Genomic DNA, 18931 nt, shown 5'->3' with positions numbered 1-18931 from the left:
GCAAAGGGAAGAGATCTCTACTTAACCATAGCAAAGGGAATAGATCTCTACTTAACCATAGCAAAGGGAATAGATCTCTACTTAACCATAGCAAATGGAATAGATCTCTACTTAACCATAGCAAAGGGAAGAGATCTCTACTTAACCATAGCAAAGGGAAGAGATCTCTACTTAACCATAGCAGAGGGAAGAGATCTCTACTTAACCATAGCAAAGGGAAGAGATCTCTACTTAACCATAGCAAAGGGAAGAGATCTCTACTTAACCATAGCAAAGGGAATAGATCTCTACTTAACCATAGCAAAGGGAAGAGATCTCTACTTAACCATAGCAAAGGGAAGAGATCTCTACTTAACCATAGCAAATGATCTCTACTTAACCATAGCAAAGGGAATAGATCTCTACTTAACCATAGCAAAGGGAAGAGATCTCTACTTAACCATAGCAAAGAGAAGAGATCTCTACTTAACCATAGCAAAGGGAATAGATCTCTACTTAACCATAGCAAAGGGAAGAGATCTCTACTTAACCATAGCAGAGGATCTCTACTTAACCATAGCAAAGGGAAGAGATCTCTACTTAACCATAGCAAAGGGAAGAGATCTCTACTTAACCATAGCAGAGGATCTCTACTTAACCATAGCAAAGGGAAGAGATCTCTACTTAACCATAGCAAAGAGAATAGATCTCCACTTAACCATAGCAAAGGATCTCTACTTAACCATAGCAAAAGGAAGAGATCTCTACTTAACCATAGCAAAGGATCTCTACTTAACCATAGCAAAGGGAATAGATCTCTACTTAACCATAGCAAAGGGAAGAGATCTCTACTTAACCATAGCAAAGGATCTCTACTTAACCATAGCAAAGGGAATAGATCTCTACTTAACCATAGCAAAGGGAAGAGATCTCTACTTAACCATAGCAAAGGGAATAGATCTCTACTTAACCATAGCAAAGGGAAGAGATCTCTACTTAACCATAGCAAAGGGAATAGATCTCTACTTAACCATAGCAGAGGGAAGAGATCTCTACTTAACCATAGCAAAGGGAATAGATCTCTACTTAACCATAGCAAAGGGAAGAGATCTCTACTTAACCATAGCAAAGGGAATAGATCTCTACTTAACCATAGCAGAGGGAAGAGATCTCTACTTAACCATAGCAAAGAGAAGAGATCTCTACTTAACCATAGCAAAGGGAATAGATCTCTACTTAACCATAGCAGAGGGAAGAGATATCTACTTAACCATAGCAAAGGGAAGAGATCTCTACTTAACCATAGCAGAGGGAAGATATCTCTACTTAACCATAGCAAAGAGAAGAGATCTCTACTTAACCATAGCAAAGGGAAGAGATCTCTACTTAACCATAGCAAAGGATCTCTACTTAACCATAGCAAAGAGAAGAGATCTCTACTTAACCATAGCAAAGGGAATAGATCTCTACTTAACCATAGCAGAGGCAATAGATCTCTACTTAACCATAGCAAAGAGAAGAGATCTCTACTTAACCATAGCAAAGGGAATAGATCTCTACTTAACCATAGCAGAGGGAAGAGATCTCTACTTAACCATAGCAAAGGGAATAGATCTCTACTTAACCATAGCAGAGGATCTCTACTTAACCATAGCAAAGAGAAGAGATCTCTACTTAGCCATAGCAAATTATCTCTACTTAACCATAGCAAAGGGAAGAGATCTCTACTTAACCATAGCAGAGGATCTCTACTTAACCATAGCAAAGAGAATAGATCTCTACTTAACCATAGCAAATGATCTCTACTTAACCATAGCAAAGGGAAGAGATCTCTACTTAACCATAGCAAAGGGAATAGATCTCTACTTAACCATAGCAGAGGGAAGAGATCTCTACTTAACCATAGCAAAGGATCTCTACTTAACCATAGCAAAGGGAAGAGATCTCTACTTAACCATAGCAAATGATCTCTACTTAACCATAGCAAAGGGAATAGATCTCTACTTAACCATAGCAAAGGGAATAGATCTCTACTTAACCATAGCAAAGGGAAGAGATCTCTACTTAACCATAGCAAAGGGAATAGATCTCTACTTAACCATAGCAAAGGGAATAGATCTCTACTTAACCATAGCAAAGAGAAGAGATCTCTACTTAACCATAGCAAAGGGAATAGATCTCTACTTAACCATAGCAAAGAGAATAGATCTCCACTTAACCATAGCAAAGGGAAGAGAAAGGTCATCATTTGGTGGAAGGACCCATCCAATTGTAAATCTGACAGAGCATATTGAACCTGAAAGGACACATTATATCTAACGAGTCTTAATGACACCTTTTATAGAACTTCGTAAGGCTTACATACACTGCTCAAAAAAATAAAGTGAACACTTAAACAACACAATGTAACTCCAGTCAATCACACTTCTGTGAAATCAAACTGTCCACTTAGGAAGCAACACTGATTGACAATAAATTGAACATGCTGTTGTGCAAATGGAATAGACAACAGGTGGAAATTATAGGCAATTAGCAAGACACCCCCAATAAAGGAGTGGTTCTGCAGGTGGTGACCACAGACCACTTCTCAGTTCCTATGCTTCCTGGCTGATGTTTTGGTCCCTTTTGAATGCTGGCGGTGCTTTCACTCTAGTGGAGTCTACAACCCACACAAGTGGCTCAGGTAGTGCAGCTCATCCAGGATGGCACATCAATGCGAGATGTTGCAAGAAGGTTTGCTGTGTCTGTCAGCGTAGTGTCCAGAGCATGGAGGCGCTGCCAGGAGACAGGCCAGTACATCAGGAGACGTGGAGGAGGCCGTAGGAGGGCAACAACCCAGCAGCAGGACCGCTACCTCCGCCTTTGTGCAAGTAGGAGCAGGAGGAGCACTGCCAGAGCCCTGCAAAATTACCTCCAGCAGGCCACAAATGTGCATGTGTCTGCTCAAACGGTCAGAAACAGACTCCATGAGGGTGGTATGAGGGCCCGACGTCCACAGGTGGGGGTTGTGCTTACAGCCCAACACCGTGCAGGACGTTTGGCATTTGCCAGAGAACACCAAGATTGGCAAATTCGCCACTGGCGCCCTGTGCTCTTCACAGATGAAAGCAGGTTCACACTGAGCACATGTGACAGACGTGACAGTCTGGAGACGCCGTGGAGAACGTTCTGCTGCCTGCAACATCCTCCAGCATGACCGGTTTGGCGGTGGATCAGTCATGGTGTGTGGTGGCATTTCTTTGGGGGGCCGCACAGCCCTCCATGTGCTCGCCAGAGGTAGCCTGACTGCCATTAGGTACCGAGATGAGATCCTCAGACCCCTTGTGAGACCATATGCTGGTGCGGTTGGCCCTGGGTTCCTCCTAATGTAAGACAATGCTAGACCTCATGTGGCTGGAGTGTGTCAGCTGTTCCTGCAAGAGGAAGGCATTGATGCTATGGACTGGCCCGCCCGTTCCCCAGACCTGAATCCAATTGAGCACATCTGGAACATCATGTCTCGCTCCATCCACCAACGCCACGTTGTACCACAGACTGTCCAGGAGTTGGCGGATGCTAACCCTACCCTGTATATAGCCTCCAAATTGACTCGGTACCGGTACCCCCTGTGTTATTTGTATCTATATTTTACTTAACTCTTGTTTTTCTTAAAACTGCATTGGTTATGTAAGTCAGCATTTCACTGTGATGTCTACTACACCTGTTGTATTCGGCGCACGTGACTAATAATATTTTATTTGATTTGATATATGCTTCATAAACACAGTGCCTTCAGAAAGTATTCCCACCCGCAGTGTTGAAGCTACAATACACTACAGCCTGGAGTTCAATCCACAACTGTCTGTGACCGGGAGCCCCATAGGACGGAGCACCTTTGGCCCAGTGCCATCCGGGTTAGGGGAGGGTTTGGCCGGTGGGGCTTTCCTTGGCTCATCGTGCTCTAGCGAATCCTTGTGACAGGGCCGGGCGCCTGCAAGCTGACTCCGGACATCAGTCGACCGACCGGTGTTTCCTCCGACGCGTTGTTGCGGCTGACATCCGGGTCAAGCGAGCAGTGCGATAAGAAGTAGCCGGCCAGGCGGGTCACGTTTCAGAGGACGCATGACTCCACCTTCGCCTCTCCCGAGCACATTGAGGAGCTACAGAGATGAGCCAAAGGACCTAATTCAGGAAGAAAACAGGGGTACAAAAAAATACACTTGTGGATACACCCCCCCTGAACACGCCTGTCCAGGGTTGAGCCTGGTTAGTTCGGACGAGAGACCGCCTGGTACCAGGCGGCGTAAGAAAAATGAAATAAAAAAGGATTCACACCCCTTTTTACTTTTTTCCACATTTTGTTGTCTATTTATTATAATCCACATACATTTATATTTCACATTTCCTGTTGCTGCAGGATTATTTTCCTACTGTGAGATGAAGGGTCAGAGGTCAGTTTGTCCTGATCATGTGACCCGACAAGGAACAACTCTGTGTGATTCAAATCTCATCTGTAGGATAGCAAGGAGCTTGTCTCATGACACATGTAATCGCACACACCCGTGCACACACACACACACACTCAGACACACTCGTGCACACACACACAAGCGCACACAAATGCACAGACACACCCACACACACACACATACAGTGTAATCTGAGGATTGTATGTAATCAAAACGCTGTACGTTGACCTCGCTGTGCCTCTCCTGTCCTCACAGTCTCTTCTCACACATCTGCCATCCTAATACATAATCAAATGTTATTAGTCACCTGAATACAACAGGTGTAGTAGACCTTACAGTGAAATGCTGAATACAACAAGTGTAGTAGACCTTACAGTGAAATGCTGAATACAACAGGTGTAGTAGACCTTACAGTGAAATGCTGAATACAACAAGTGTAGTAGACCTTACAGTGAAATGCTGAATACAACAGGTGTAGTAGAACTCACAGTGAAATTCACCTACACTAGTAGGACATGACCAACTCTCTGAATTAGTCTCCAACTACACTAGTATACCATGACCAACCCTCTGAATTAGTCTCCAACTACACTAGTATACCATGACCAACACCCCAAATTAGTCTCCAGTAGTCAACTACACTAGTAGGAGATGATATCCCTCTGAATTAGTCTCTAACTACACTAGTAGGACATGACCAACCCCCTGAATTAATCTCCAACTACACTAGTATACCATGACCAACCCTCTGAATCAGTCTCCAGTAGTCAACTACACTAGTATACCATGACCAACCCTCTGAATTAGTCTCCAGTAGTCAACTACACTAGTAGAACATGATAAACCCTCTGAATTAGTCTCCAACTACACTAGTATACCATGACCAACCCTCTGAATTCGTCTCCAGCAGTCAACTACACTAGTAGGACATGATAAACCCTCTGAATTAGTCTCCAACTACACTAGTAGGACATGACCAACCCTCTGAATTAGTCTCCAACTACACTAGTATACCATGACCAACCCTCTGAATTAGTCTCCAACTACACTAGTAGAACATGACCAACCCTCTGAATTAGTCTCCAACTACACTAGTAGGACATGATAAACCCTCTGAATTAGTCTCCAACTACACTAGTAGAACATGACCAACCCTCTGAATTAGTCTCCAACTACACTAGTAGGACATGACCAACCCTCTGAATTAGTCTCCAGTAGTCAACTACACTAGTATACCATGACCAACCCTCTGAATTAGTCTCCAACTACACTAGTAGGACATGACCAACCCTCTGAATTAGTCTCCAACTACACTAGTATACCATGACCAACCCTCTGAATTAGTCTCCAGTAGTCAACTACACTGATAAACCATGAAAACATGATATAGGTCTAAGCTACATAACCTCTTGTTTTGACAGATATTAGTTCTGCTTGGGAACCTGTGAACTGCAGCCCATGAGATTCTCCCTCGGAATGCAGTAACAATGGATCTAGAACTCTTCTTATACAATTACCTCACAATGACTTGAATACTTGAATAGGGGATTTTTCTTCATTAGCCATTAATGCTAATGATGAACACAAGGGGGATTCGAGTAGGTTGGGTCATTCCAAATGGCACCCTATTCCCTATATAGTGCACTACTTTTGACCACGGCCCATAAGACATAGGGTATCATTTGTGATGCAAGCCTACTGTAGCTCTATAACAGCTAGTGTGATGTAGGCCACGGGGATGTGAAATTCTCTCTGGGTTCTGTTCTCTGCCTGCTCAACTAGCCCTTTCTGCCCTGAGAGGCAGCAGGAGGAAGCTATTAGCGATTAGCATTGCAAGTGCTCCCATCCGTAAACTAATGCAACATGACTTAGCGTTAGCTTAGCATTAGCTTAGCGTGTGCACCCGTCCGTGAGTAATACGGGCCCGGTTAGCGTTAGCTTAGCTTTAGCTTAGCGTGTGCACCCACTCGAAAGTAATTGGCCCTGACTAGCGCTGAAGGAAGAAAAACATTCCGTTGAATAGGGAAGCCTAGGTCTGACCTATTAAGCGATGGAGCCAGCGGCTAACCCGTGTGTTAGTAACGATGGCTTGTGTACAAAGAAGCCTCTATTTCGTTATTTAATTAATTAATGCCCCCTTTTTTTGGGGGGGTTTCTAACAAATTAACTCTGATTAATTCAACACGGACCAAACCTCAGGCGTTACGGAACTAGGCTACATCAAACGCTAAGTGGTACACTGATTGGACAGACGGGAGAATTGGCGGAAGCAATGTGTGCAGGTTTTTGTTCTTTTTCATATTGTAGGCGTTATCGAATCGTTAAATGTTGGATGTCACTGTTGAACTGCTACTTGGCGTATTCTACCTGGAGAGTAGCTGTGTGTCCCTGGGTAAATCAGCTTTCAAGACAATGGATGGGAAATGGATGGAAGTAATTGTGCTGGAAGCAGAAACAGATCTGTTGTCTACGAATAAAAAACAGTTTATTGACATGAATATTTATCCTTTATTTTACAAGGGGGGATATACCTGGTCAAATGACACCATAGAGATACATAGAGTACGACACTATGTAGACTACATAACGGCTGTTCAAGTAGCGAAGCTGTTGATGGGATCTCATCTCAACCATAGTTTGGGGTGTATCCAATATCATTAGGAATCTCATTAGGTGTTCATTTTGGTCCTAGTTGGCCTTGTTTGAGGCTGATGTGGTTTAAGTTATGTGTTGTCTGTCTGAAGCAAGGCGTGAGCCCATAGTAGATCAGTAGTACTGGACTGAGCCAAACACTGGGATTGGCCTCGTTTCTCAATGTTTCCGTGTGTGTTTCTCTCTCTCTCTCTCTCTCTCTCTCTCTGTGTCTCTGTCTCTCTCTCTCTCTCTCACCTGTTATTGATCCAGAGGGGAGGTTCAATAGTAATGTTTTCTCTCTCAGTATGTAGGGGAGATACTGTAACCTGACCGACCATAAATAGCCTAGCTGTGTGTGTGTGTGTGTGTGTGTGTGTGTGTGTGTGTGTGTGTGTGTGTGTGTGTGTGTCTGTCTGTCTGTCTGTCTGTCTGTCTGTCTGTCTGTCTGTCTGTCTGTCTGTCTGTCTGTCTGTCTGTCTGTCTGTCTGTCTGTCTGTCTGTCTGTCTGTCTGTCTAACATCTGCCTGTTTCTACCTGACCTCTGGACAAACTGTATTCCCTACCATCTGTTATGTAGATTCCACTATATACAGTATACTGCATTATTCTACAATATACATCCCACTATATACAGTATACTACAATATATATACAGTATAATGCAGTATACTCCAATATACATTCCACTATATACAGTATACCACAATATACATCCACTATATACAGTATACTACAATATACATCCACTATATACAGTATACTACAATATACATCCCACTATATACAGTATACTACAATATACATACCACTATATACAGTATACTACAATATACAACCCACTATATACAGTATACTACAATATACAACCCACTATATACAGTATACTACAATATACATCCCACAATATACAGTATACTACAATATACATCCCACTATATGCAGTATACTACAATATACATCCACTATATACAGTATACTACAATATACATCCCATTACAGAATTATCCGTAGAGCTCAGAGACAGGATTGTGTCGAGGCCCAGATCTAGGGAAGGGTACCAAAACATTTCTGCAGCATTGAAGGTCCCAAAGAACACAGTGGCCTCCATCATTCTGAAATGGAAGACGTTTGGAACCAACCGAATGTACTGTATATACTTCTTGAAATCTCAAATGACATGTAGAGATACTGTCTGAAGGCTCTTTCCCACTAGTAAAGCCCTGTGATAAATGACTTGTAGAGATACTGTCTGAAGGCTCTTTCCCACTAGTAAAGCCCTGTGATAAATGACTTGTAGAGATACTGTCTGAAGGCTCTTTCCCACTAGGAAAGCCCTGTGATAAATGCCGTGTAGAGATACTGTCTGATGGCTCTTTCCCACTAGTAAAGCCCTGTGATAAATGATTAAATGACTTGTAGAGATACTGTCTGAAGGCTCTTTCCCACTAGTAAAGCCCAGTGATAAATGACTTGTAGAGATACTGTCTGAAGGCTCTTTCCCACTAGTAAAGCCCTGTGATAAATTATTAAATGACTTGTAGAGATACTGTCTGAAGGCTCTTTCCCACAAGTAAAGCCCAGTGATAAATGACTTGTAGAGATACTGTCTGAAGGCTCTTTCTCACTAGTAAAGCCCTGTGATAAATGACTTGTAGAGATACTGTCTGAAGGCTCTTTCTCACTAGTAAAGCCCTGTGATAAATGACTTGTAGAGATACTGTCTGAAGGCTCTTTCCCACTAGTAAAGCCCAGTGATAAATTACTTGTAGAGATACTGTCTGAAGGCTCTTTCCCACTAGTAAAGCCCAGTGATAAATTACTTGTAGAGATACTGTCTGAAGGCTCTTTCTCACTAGTAAAGCCCAGTGATAAATGACTTGTAGAGATACTGTCTGAAGGCTCTTTCCCACTAGTAAAGCCCAGTGATAAATTACTTGTAGAGATACTGTCTGAAGGCTCTTTCCCACTAGTAAAGCCCTGTGATAAATGACTTGTAGAGATACTGTCTGAAGGCTCATTCCACCTAGTAAAGCCCAGTGATAAATGATTAAATGACTTGTAGAGATACTGTCTGAAGGCTCTTTCCCACTAGGAAAGCCCTGTGATAAATGCCGTGTAGAGATACTGTCTGAAGGCTCTTTCCCACTAGTAAAGCCCAGTGATAAATGACTTGTAGAGATACTGTCTGAAGGCTCTTTCCCACTAGTAAAGCCCTGTGATAAATGACTTGTAGAGATACTGTCTGAAGGCTCTTTCCCACTAGTAAAGCCCTGTGATAAATGACTTGTAGAGATACTGTCTGAAGGCTCATTCCACCTAGTAAAGCCCAGTGATAAATGATTAAATGACTTGTAGAGATACTGTCTGAAGGCTCTTTCCCACTAGTAAAGCCCAGTGATAAATGACTTGTAGAGATGCTGTCTGAAGGCTCTTTCCCACTAGTAAAGCCCAGTGATAAATGACTTGTAGAGATACTGTCTGAAGGCTCTTTCCCACTAGTAAAGCCCAGTGTTAAATGACTTGTAGAGATACTGTCTGAAGGCTCTTTCCCACAAGTAAAGCCCAGTGATAAATGACTTGTAGAGATACTGTCTGAAGGCTCTTTCCCACTAGTAAAGCCCTGTGATAAATGACTTGTAGAGATACTGTCTGAAGGCTCTTTCCCACTAGTAAAGCCCTGTGTTAAATGACTTGTAGAGATACTGTCTGAAGGCTCTTTCTCACTAGTAAAGCCCTGTGATAAATGACTTGTAGAGATACTGTCTGAAGGCTCTTTCCCACTAGTAAAGCCCAGTGATAAATTACTTGTAGAGATACTGTCTGAAGGCTCTTTCCCACTAGTAAAGCCCTGTGATAAATGACTTGTAGAGATACTGTCTGAAGGCTCTTTCCCACTAGTAAAGCCCAGTGATAAATGACTTGTAGAGATACTGTCTGAAGGCTCTTTCCCACTAGTAAAGCCCTGTGATAAATGACTTGTAGAGATACTGTCTGAAGGCTCTTTCCCACTAGTAAAGCCCAGTGATAAATGACTTGTAGAGATACTGTCTGAAGGCTCTTTCTCACTAGTAAAGCCCTGTGATAAATGACTTGTAGAGATACTGTCTGAAGGCTCTTTCCCACTAGTAAAGCCCAGTGATAAATTACTTGTAGAGATACTGTCTGAAGGCTCTTTCCCACTAGTAAAGCCCAGTGATAAATTACTTGTAGAGATACTGTCTGAAGGCTCTTTCTCACTAGTAAAGCCCAGTGATAAATGACTTGTAGAGATACTGTCTGAAGGCTCTTTCCCACTAGTAAAGCCCAGTGATAAATTACTTGTAGAGATACTGTCTGAAGGCTCTTTCCCACTAGTAAAGCCCTGTGATAAATGACTTGTAGAGATACTGTCTGAAGGCTCATTCCACCTAGTAAAGCCCAGTGATAAATGATTAAATGACTTGTAGAGATACTGTCTGAAGGCTCTTTCCCACTAGGAAAGCCCTGTGATAAATGCCGTGTAGAGATACTGTCTGAAGGCTCTTTCCCACTAGTAAAGCCCAGTGATAAATGACTTGTAGAGATACTGTCTGAAGGCTCTTTCCCACTAGTAAAGCCCTGTGATAAATGACTTGTAGAGATACTGTCTGAAGGCTCTTTCCCACTAGTAAAGCCCTGTGATAAATGACTTGTAGAGATACTGTCTGAAGGCTCATTCCACCTAGTAAAGCCCAGTGATAAATGATTAAATGACTTGTAGAGATACTGTCTGAAGGCTCTTTCCCACTAGTAAAGCCCAGTGATAAATGACTTGTAGAGATACTGTCTGAAGGCTCTTTCCCACTAGTAAAGCCCAGTGATAAATGACTTGTAGAGATACTGTCTGAAGGCTCTTTCCCACTAGTAAAGCCCAGTGTTAAATGACTTGTAGAGATACTGTCTGAAGGCTCTTTCCCACAAGTAAAGCCCAGTGATAAATGACTTGTAGAGATACTGTCTGAAGGCTCTTTCCCACTAGTAAAGCCCTGTGATAAATGACTTGTAGAGATACTGTCTGAAGGCTCTTTCCCACTAGTAAAGCCCTGTGTTAAATGACTTGTAGAGATACTGTCTGAAGGCTCTTTCCCACTAGTAAAGCCCAGTGATAAATGACTTGTAGAGATACTGTCTGAAGGCTCTTTCCCTAAGGACCTGTCTGTTCTAACACTAAGGACCTCTCATCTCATTTTGTTCTGTCTGTTCTCTGCTGTTATCTTCTAGGGTTAGGAGTTACAGAACCTAAGCTCTCTCTCACTCTCTATCTCTCTGCCCTTTCCTCTCCTCCTGGGGGGAGAGTGAGAGAGAGAGAGAGAGAGAGAGAGAGAGAGAGAGAGAGAGAGAGAGAGAGAGAGAGAGACATGAGATGCAGAGAGGGAGAACAAGAGAAAGTGTGGAGCATACGGAAGCTCCTCTTCTCAGAAGTAGAGAGAGAAGGAAGAGAGAGAGATTGTATGGCGCATACGGGAGGGAGCTCCCCTCATTAAGTCTCTCCCTGAGAGAGAAGGGGAAGATGAGAGGTGGAGAGAAAGGAGGAGGGGAAGAATGAAAGGAGGAGGGGAAGAATGAAAGGAATGGACAGAGAGGGGTACACAGGGACGGAGACGGGGGAGGAAGATTGCATGTGTCTAGAGGGAGAGAGAATCCCAAGTGATGGGGAGAGAAGAGGGGTACACAGGGACGGAGAAGGGGGAGGAAGATTGCATGTGTCTAGAGGGAGAGAGAAACCCAAGTGATGAGGAGAAAAGAGGGGTACATAGAGATTAAGGGATAAGATGAATGAAAGAGAAAGAGAGAGACAGAGAATATATGAATGAAAGAGGAGACAGAGATGCCTGCGACCTGGTTCAGGTTATCAGTCCACCTCGCAGTTACAAACAGAACAGGAATGGAATCATCAACATGTATTGATCACATCTTTACTAATGCTGCAGAAATGTGCTTGAAAGCCGTATCCAGATGCATGGGATGTAATGATCACGATATAGCAGCCATATCTAGGACAACCAAAGCTCCAAAGGCGGGGCCTAATGTAGTGTAGTGAGGTCATATAGTGAGGTCATCCAATACGTTTTTTTTGGGATTCCTGTGTTGTTGATGTAAAGAATATGTGTTGGTCTGAGGTGTGTAATGAGGAGCAAACAGATGTTCCACTTAGACACATTTATGAAATGTCTTATCCCAGTTACTAATAAGCAGCTCCCGTTATGAAAAAGACAGTAAAAACTGTTACATCCCAGTGGATTGATGAGGAATTGAACAAATGGTATGGTTGAGAGGGATGAGGAATGGCAAATAAGTCTCCCTTCTCCCTGTCCACTACATTGGCAAACGTACTGCAAATTGAGAAATCATGTGACTAAACTGAACAAAAAGACGAAGATGTCATAATAGACAGGAACTAATGGGGATCTATAATAAACCCCAGGAAGAGTAGCTGCTGCCTTGACAGGAACTAATGGGGATCTATAATAAACCCCAGGAAGAGTAGCTGCTGCCTTGGCAGGAACTAATGGGGATCCATAATAAACCCCAGGAAGAGTAGCTGCTGCCTTGACAGGAACTAATGGGGATCTATAATAAACCCCAGGTAGAGTAGCTGCTGCCTTGGCAGGAACTAATGGGGATCCATAATAAACCCCAGGAAGAGTAGCTGCTGTCTTGGCAGGAACTAATGGGGATCCATAATAAACCCCAGGAAGAGTAGCTGCTGCCTTGGCAGGAACTAATGGGGATCCATAATAAACCCCAGGAAGAGTAGCTGCTGCCTTGGCAGGAACTAATGGGGATCCATAATAAACCCCAGGAAGAGTAGCTGCTGCCTTGGCAGGAACTAATGGGGATCCATAATAAACCACAGGAAGAGTAGCTGCTGCCTTGACAGGAACTAATGGGGAGCCATAATAATCCCCAGGAAGAGTAGCTGCTACCTTGGCAGGAACTAATGGGGATCCATAATAAACCCCAGGAAGAGTAGCTGCTACCTTGGCAGGAACTAATGGGGATCCATAATAAACCCCAGGAAGAGTAGCTGCTGCCTTGACAGGAACTAATGGGGATCCATAATAAACCCCAGGAAGAGTAGCTGCTGCCTTGACAGGAACTAATGGGGATCCATAATAAACCCCAGGAAGAGTAGCTGCTGCCTTGACAGGAACTAATGGGGATCCATAATAAACCCCAGGAAGAGTAGCTGCTGCCTTGACAGGAACTAATGGGGATCCATAATAAACCACAGGAAGAGTAGCTGCTGCCTTGACAGGAACTAATGGGGATCCATAATAAACCCCAGGAAGAGTAGCTGCTGCCTTGGCAGGAACTAATGGGGAGCCATAATGGATGGATAGAGAATTGGGGGATAGAGAGAGAGAGAGAGTGAGAGAGAGGGGGGGGGAAGAGAGAGAGACCTACGTCAGAACCCTGGCTTTACACTTTTCATTTGTTTTGTGGTTGAGAGATTAGTACACAGATTAAAGCAGAGATTCCCCCGCTCCTCACAGAGAGAGAGAGACACACACAGAGATGAACTGCATTCAGGTTTCGTGGGCGAGAAAGGTGAGGGGGTAGCTCGGAACGCATTGTCCATATTTGGTATTACCGTTGGTTTGTCAGTTCCCTCTCTCCTTTCCCTTCCCCCTGTCCACTAACTCTCTCCCTCTCCTTCCCCTTCTCCCTGTCCCACTAACTCTCTCTCTCTCCTTTCCCTTCTCCCTGTCCACTAACTCTCTCTCCTTTCCCTCTCTCCCTGTCCACTAACTCTCTCCCTCTCCTTTCCCTTCTCCCTGTCCACTAACTCTCTCTCTCCTTTCCCTCTCTCCCTGTCCACTAACTCTCTCCCTCTCCTTTCCCTTCTCCCTGTCCACTAACTCTCTCTCTCCTTTCCCTCTCTCCCTGTCCACTAACTCTCTCCCTCTCCTTTCCCTTCTCCCTGTCCCACTAACTCTCTCCCTCTCCTTTCCCTTCTCCCTGTCCACTAACTCTCTCTCTCTCCTTTCCCTTCTCCCTGTCCACTAAACTCTCTCTCTCCTTTCCCTCTCTCCCTGTCCCACTAACTCTCTCCCTCTCCTTTCCCTTCTCCCTGTCCACTAACTCTCTCTCTCTCCTTTCCCTTCTCCCTGTCCACTAACTCTCTCTCTCTCCTTTCCCTTCTCCCTGTCCCACTAACTCTCTCCCTCTCTTTTCCCTTCTCCCTGTCCACTAACTCTCTCCTTCTCCTTTCCCTTCTCCCTGTCCACTAACTCTCTCCCTCTCCATTCCCTTCTCCCTGTCCACTAACTCTCTCCCTCTCCTTTCCCTTCTCCCCGTCCACTAACTCTCTCTCTCTCCTTTCCCTTCTCCCTGTCCACTAACTCTCTCTCTCTCTCCTTTCCCTTCTCCCTGTCCACTAACTCTCCCTCTCTCTCTCCTTTCCCTTCTCCCTGTGCACTAACTCTCTCTCTCCTTTCCCTTCTCCCTGTCCACAAACTGTCTCCCTCTCCTTTCCCTCTCTCCCTGTCCACTAACTCTCTCCCTCTCCTTTCCCTTCTCCCTGTCCACTAACTCTCTCTCTCCTTTCCCTCTCTCCCTGTCCACTAACTCTCTCCCTCTCCTTTCCCTTCTCCCTGTCCACTAACTCTCTCCCTCTCCTTTCCCTTCTCCCTGTCCACTAACTCTCTCTCTCTCCTTTCCCTTCTCCCTGTCCACTAACTCTCTCCCTCTCCTTTCCCTTCTCCCTGTCCACTAACTCTATCTCTCTCCTTTCCCTTCTCCCTGTCCACTAACTCTCTCCCTCTCCTTTCCCTTCTCCCTGTCCACTAACTCTATCTCTCTCATTTCCCTTCTCCCTGTCCACTAACTCTATCTCTCTCCTTTCCTTCTCTCCCTGTCCACTAACTCTCTCCCTCTCCTTTCCCTTCTCCCTGTCCACTAACTCTATCTCTCTCCTTTCCCTTCTCCCTGTCCACTAACTCTCTCCCTGTCCACTAACTCTCTCCCTCTCCTTTCCATTCTCCCTGTCCACTAACTCTCTTTCCTTTCCCTTCTCCCCCGTCCACTAACTCTGTCTCTCTCCCCTCACTCTCGCTCTCTTTCTCCCTCTTCTTTTATACGGCAAAAAGCAATTTCTTTCTCTTTGTCGGCCAGGCGGTCTGTAAGCCCTTAAGTAGGGATTTTCTGCTGGGTCGGAATGGGAACGCCATTAACCAGAGCTCTCGCTGACGATCCTGTTCCGTGACTGACGCACGACCGCCGGAATCTTTCATGTCATGTCACAATCCACGGTGCTGTTGGACCGTGTGTGTGTGTGTGTGTGTGTGTGTGTGTGTGTGTGTGTGTGTGTGTGTGTGTGTGTGTGTGTGTGTGTGTGTGTGTGTGTGTGTGTGTGTGTGTGTGTGTGTGTGTGTGTGTGTGTGTGTGTGTGTGTGTGTGTGTGTGTGTTATGGGGGGGTTATGATATTGGTAACAGCGATATAAAGGCCTGGTATTAGTGGTCAGGAGTCTTTATAAATCCTTTATGACCGAGAAAAACACTAATATTAAGCTCCTTTTCTGATATGGGGACAGAACTACACACACACACACACACACACACACACACACATACACACACACACACACACACACACACACACACACACACACACACACACACACACACACACACACACACACACACACACACACACACACACACACACACACACACACACACACACACACCACACACACACAAACACCCAAAGCACATACACACAAGGCACACAAACACCCAAAGCACATACACACAAGGCACACACACACACAAATCAGACACACCCAACAGACATACACATCCCTCCACACACTGTGTACAGCAGTATCTATCTCTCTCTCCTTCTCTCAGCTCTGTGTACAGCAGTATCTCTCTCCTTCTCTCAGCTCTGTGTACAGCAGTATCTCTCTCCTTCTCTCAACTCTGTGTACAGCAGTATCTCTCTCCTTCTCTCAACTCTGTGTACAGCAGTATCTCTCTCTCTCCTTCTCTCAGCTCTGTGTACAGCAGTATCTCTCTCTCTCCTTCTCTCAGTTATGTGTACAACAGTATCTCTCTCTCTCCTTCTCTCAACTCTGTGTACAGCAGTATCTCTCTCTCTCTCCTTCTCTCATCTCTGTGTACAGCAGTATCTCTCTCTCTCCTTCTCTCAGCTCTGTGTACAGCAGTATCTCTCTCTCTCTCTCCTTCTCTCAGCTCTGTGTACAGCAGTATCTCTCTCTCTCCTTCTCTCAGCTCTGTGTACAGCAGTATCTCTCTCTCTCCTTCTCTCAGCTCTGTGTACAGCAGTATCTCTCTCTCTCCTTCTCTCAGTTATGTGTACAACAGTATCTCTCTCTCTCCTTCTCTCAGCTCTGTGTACAGCAGTATCTCTCTCTCTCCTTCTCTCAGCTCTGTGTACAACAGTATCTCTCTCTCTCCTTCTCTCAGCTCTGTGTACAGCAGTATCTCTCTCTCTCCTTCTCTCAGTTATGTGTACAACAGTATCTCTCTCTCTCCTTCTCTCAGCTCTGTGTACAGCAGTATCTCTCTCTCTCCTTCTCTCAGCTCTGTGTACAACAGTATCTCTCTCTCTCCTTCTCTCAGCTCTGTGTACAGCAGTATCTCTCTCTCCTTCTCTCAGCTCTGTGTACAGCAGTATCTCTCTCTCTCCTTCTCTCAGCTCTGTGTACAGCAGTATCTCTCTCTCTCTCCTTCTCTCAGCTCTGTGTACAGCAGTATCTCTCTCTCTCCTTCTCTCAGCTCTGTGTACAGCAGTATCTCTCTCTCTCTCTCTCCTTCTCTCAGCTCTGTGTACAGCAGTATCTCTCTCTCTCTCCTTCTCTCAGCTCTGTGTACAGCACTATCTCTCTCTCTCTCTCTCCTTCTCTCAGCTCTGTGTACAACAGTATCTCTCTCTCTCCTTCTCTCAGCTCTGTGTACAGCAGTATCTCTCTCTCTCTCCTTCTCTCAGCTCTGTGTACAGCAGTATCTCTCTCTCTCCTTCTCTCCCTCCCCTTCCTCTCTTTATACACCTGACCCCAGATCATTTACCACACACTACATCCCCTAACACTGTTGTTGTTGTTGATGAGGATGTTGTTGATGTTGTCGATGTTGATGTTGTTGTGTCTCTAACCTAACCCTGTTGTTGTTGTTGATGTTGTTGTTGTTGATGTTGATGAGGATGTTGTTGTTTTTATCTCCTTCTAACCCTGTTGTGTCGTTGTGTTTTTCCTTCTTCTCCAGCGCCACCAAAGTTCACACGGACCCCAGAGGACCAGACCGGGGTGCAGGGTGGGGTCGCCTCCTTCGTCTGTCAGGCCACTGGAGACCCTCCGCCCAGCATAGTCTGGAACAAGAAGGGCAAGAAGGTCCAGAACCAGAGGTTTGAGGTATGCAATCAATCATCAATCAGTCCGTCAATCATCAATAAGTCCATCAACCAGTCAGTCAGTCAATCATCAATCAGTCCGTCAATCATCAATAAGTCCATCAACCAGTCAGTCAGTCAATCATCAATCAGTCCATCAATCATCAATAAGTCCATCAACCAGTCAGTCAGTCAATCATCAATCAGTCCATCAATCAGTCAGTCAGTCCATCAATCATCAATCAGTCCGTCAATCATCAATAAGTCCATCAATCAGTCAGTCAGTCCATCAATCAGTCCATCAATCAGTCAATCAGTCCATCAGTCAGTCAGTCCATCAATCAGTCAGTCAGTCCATCAATCAGTCAGTCAGTCCATCAATCAATCAGTCAGTCAGTCCATTAATCAGTCAGTCAGTCCATCAATCAATCAGTCAGTCAGTCCATCAATCAATCAGTCAGTCAGTCAGTCCATCAATCATCAATCAGTCCATCAATCAATCAGTCAGTCAGTCCATCAATCATCAATCAGTCAATCAATCAGTCAGTCAGTCCATCAATCAGTCAGTCAGTCCATCAATCAGTCCATCAATCAGTCAATCAGTCCATCAGTCAGTCAGTCCATCAATCAGTCAGTCAGTCCATCAATCAGTCAGTCAGTCCATCAATCAATCAGTCAGTCAGTCCATTAATCAGTCAGTCAGTCCATCAATCAATCAGTCAGTCAGTCCATTAATCAGTGAGTCAGTCCATCAATCAGTCCATCAATCAGTCAGTCAGTCCATCAATCAGTCCCTCAATCAGTCAGTCCATCAATCAATCAGTCCATCATTCAATCAGTCAGTCAGTCCATCAATCATTCCCTCAATCAGTCAGTCCATCAATCAGTCCCTCAATCAGTCAGTCCATCAATCAGTCCCTCAATCAGTCAGTCCATCAATCAGTCCCTCAATCAGTCAGTCCATCAATCAGTCCCTCAATCAATCAGTCCATCATTCAATCAATGTAAATTTAAGGTAGCAGATGTACTGTTCTGAAAACAAACACGAACAATGTTTGAGTCTTTGATTTGAGGTAAATAATACAAGTCAGTGACCTGGGATTTACGATAGTAGTGAAATTGTTCATATCAGACATTGGGGAAAAACAGAATAAAATAATACTCAATTTAATGGCCTTTTTTTATGGTACGGCTTCCTTCCATACCTAGACGCTGCTCTAACACACCTAATAACTGACCTGGTCAACATGATCTATATGTTATTATAACTGACCTGGTCAACATGATCTATATGTTATTATAACTGACCTGGTCAACATGATCTATATGTTATTATAACTGACCTGGTCAATATGATCTATATGTTATTATAACTGACCTGGTCAACATGATCTATATGTTATTATAACTGACCTGGTCAACATGATCTATATGTTATTATAACTGACCTGGTCAATATGATCTATATGTTATTATAACTGACCTGGTCAACAT

General features: G+C 44.3%; 1 protein-coding gene across 6 annotated transcripts in view; it reads left to right on the top strand.

The window, feature by feature from the left end:
• Nucleotides 1-18931, top strand: part of LOC110519864 (receptor-type tyrosine-protein phosphatase delta) — a 275027-nt gene that overhangs the window by 97330 nt on the left and 158766 nt on the right. For all 6 annotated transcript variants that reach the window (XR_016488744.1, XM_090209954.1, XM_090209953.1 and 3 more), the window contains exon 4: nucleotides 17314-17459. Coding sequence is in view for 5 of the 6 variants with exons in the window: in XM_090209954.1 (XP_090066080.1) it covers nucleotides 17314-17459 (146 nt within the window). In the remaining variant the exon portion in view is untranslated. The remainder of the gene's footprint in view (nucleotides 1-17313; nucleotides 17460-18931) is intronic.

This window comes from Oncorhynchus mykiss, chromosome 19 (assembly GCF_057628025.1).
Source record: "Oncorhynchus mykiss isolate SJ-2025 chromosome 19, ASM5762802v1, whole genome shotgun sequence".
Lineage (NCBI taxonomy): Eukaryota > Metazoa > Chordata > Actinopteri > Salmoniformes > Salmonidae > Oncorhynchus > Oncorhynchus mykiss.
This window is presented reverse-complemented; position numbering and strand designations above follow the sequence as displayed.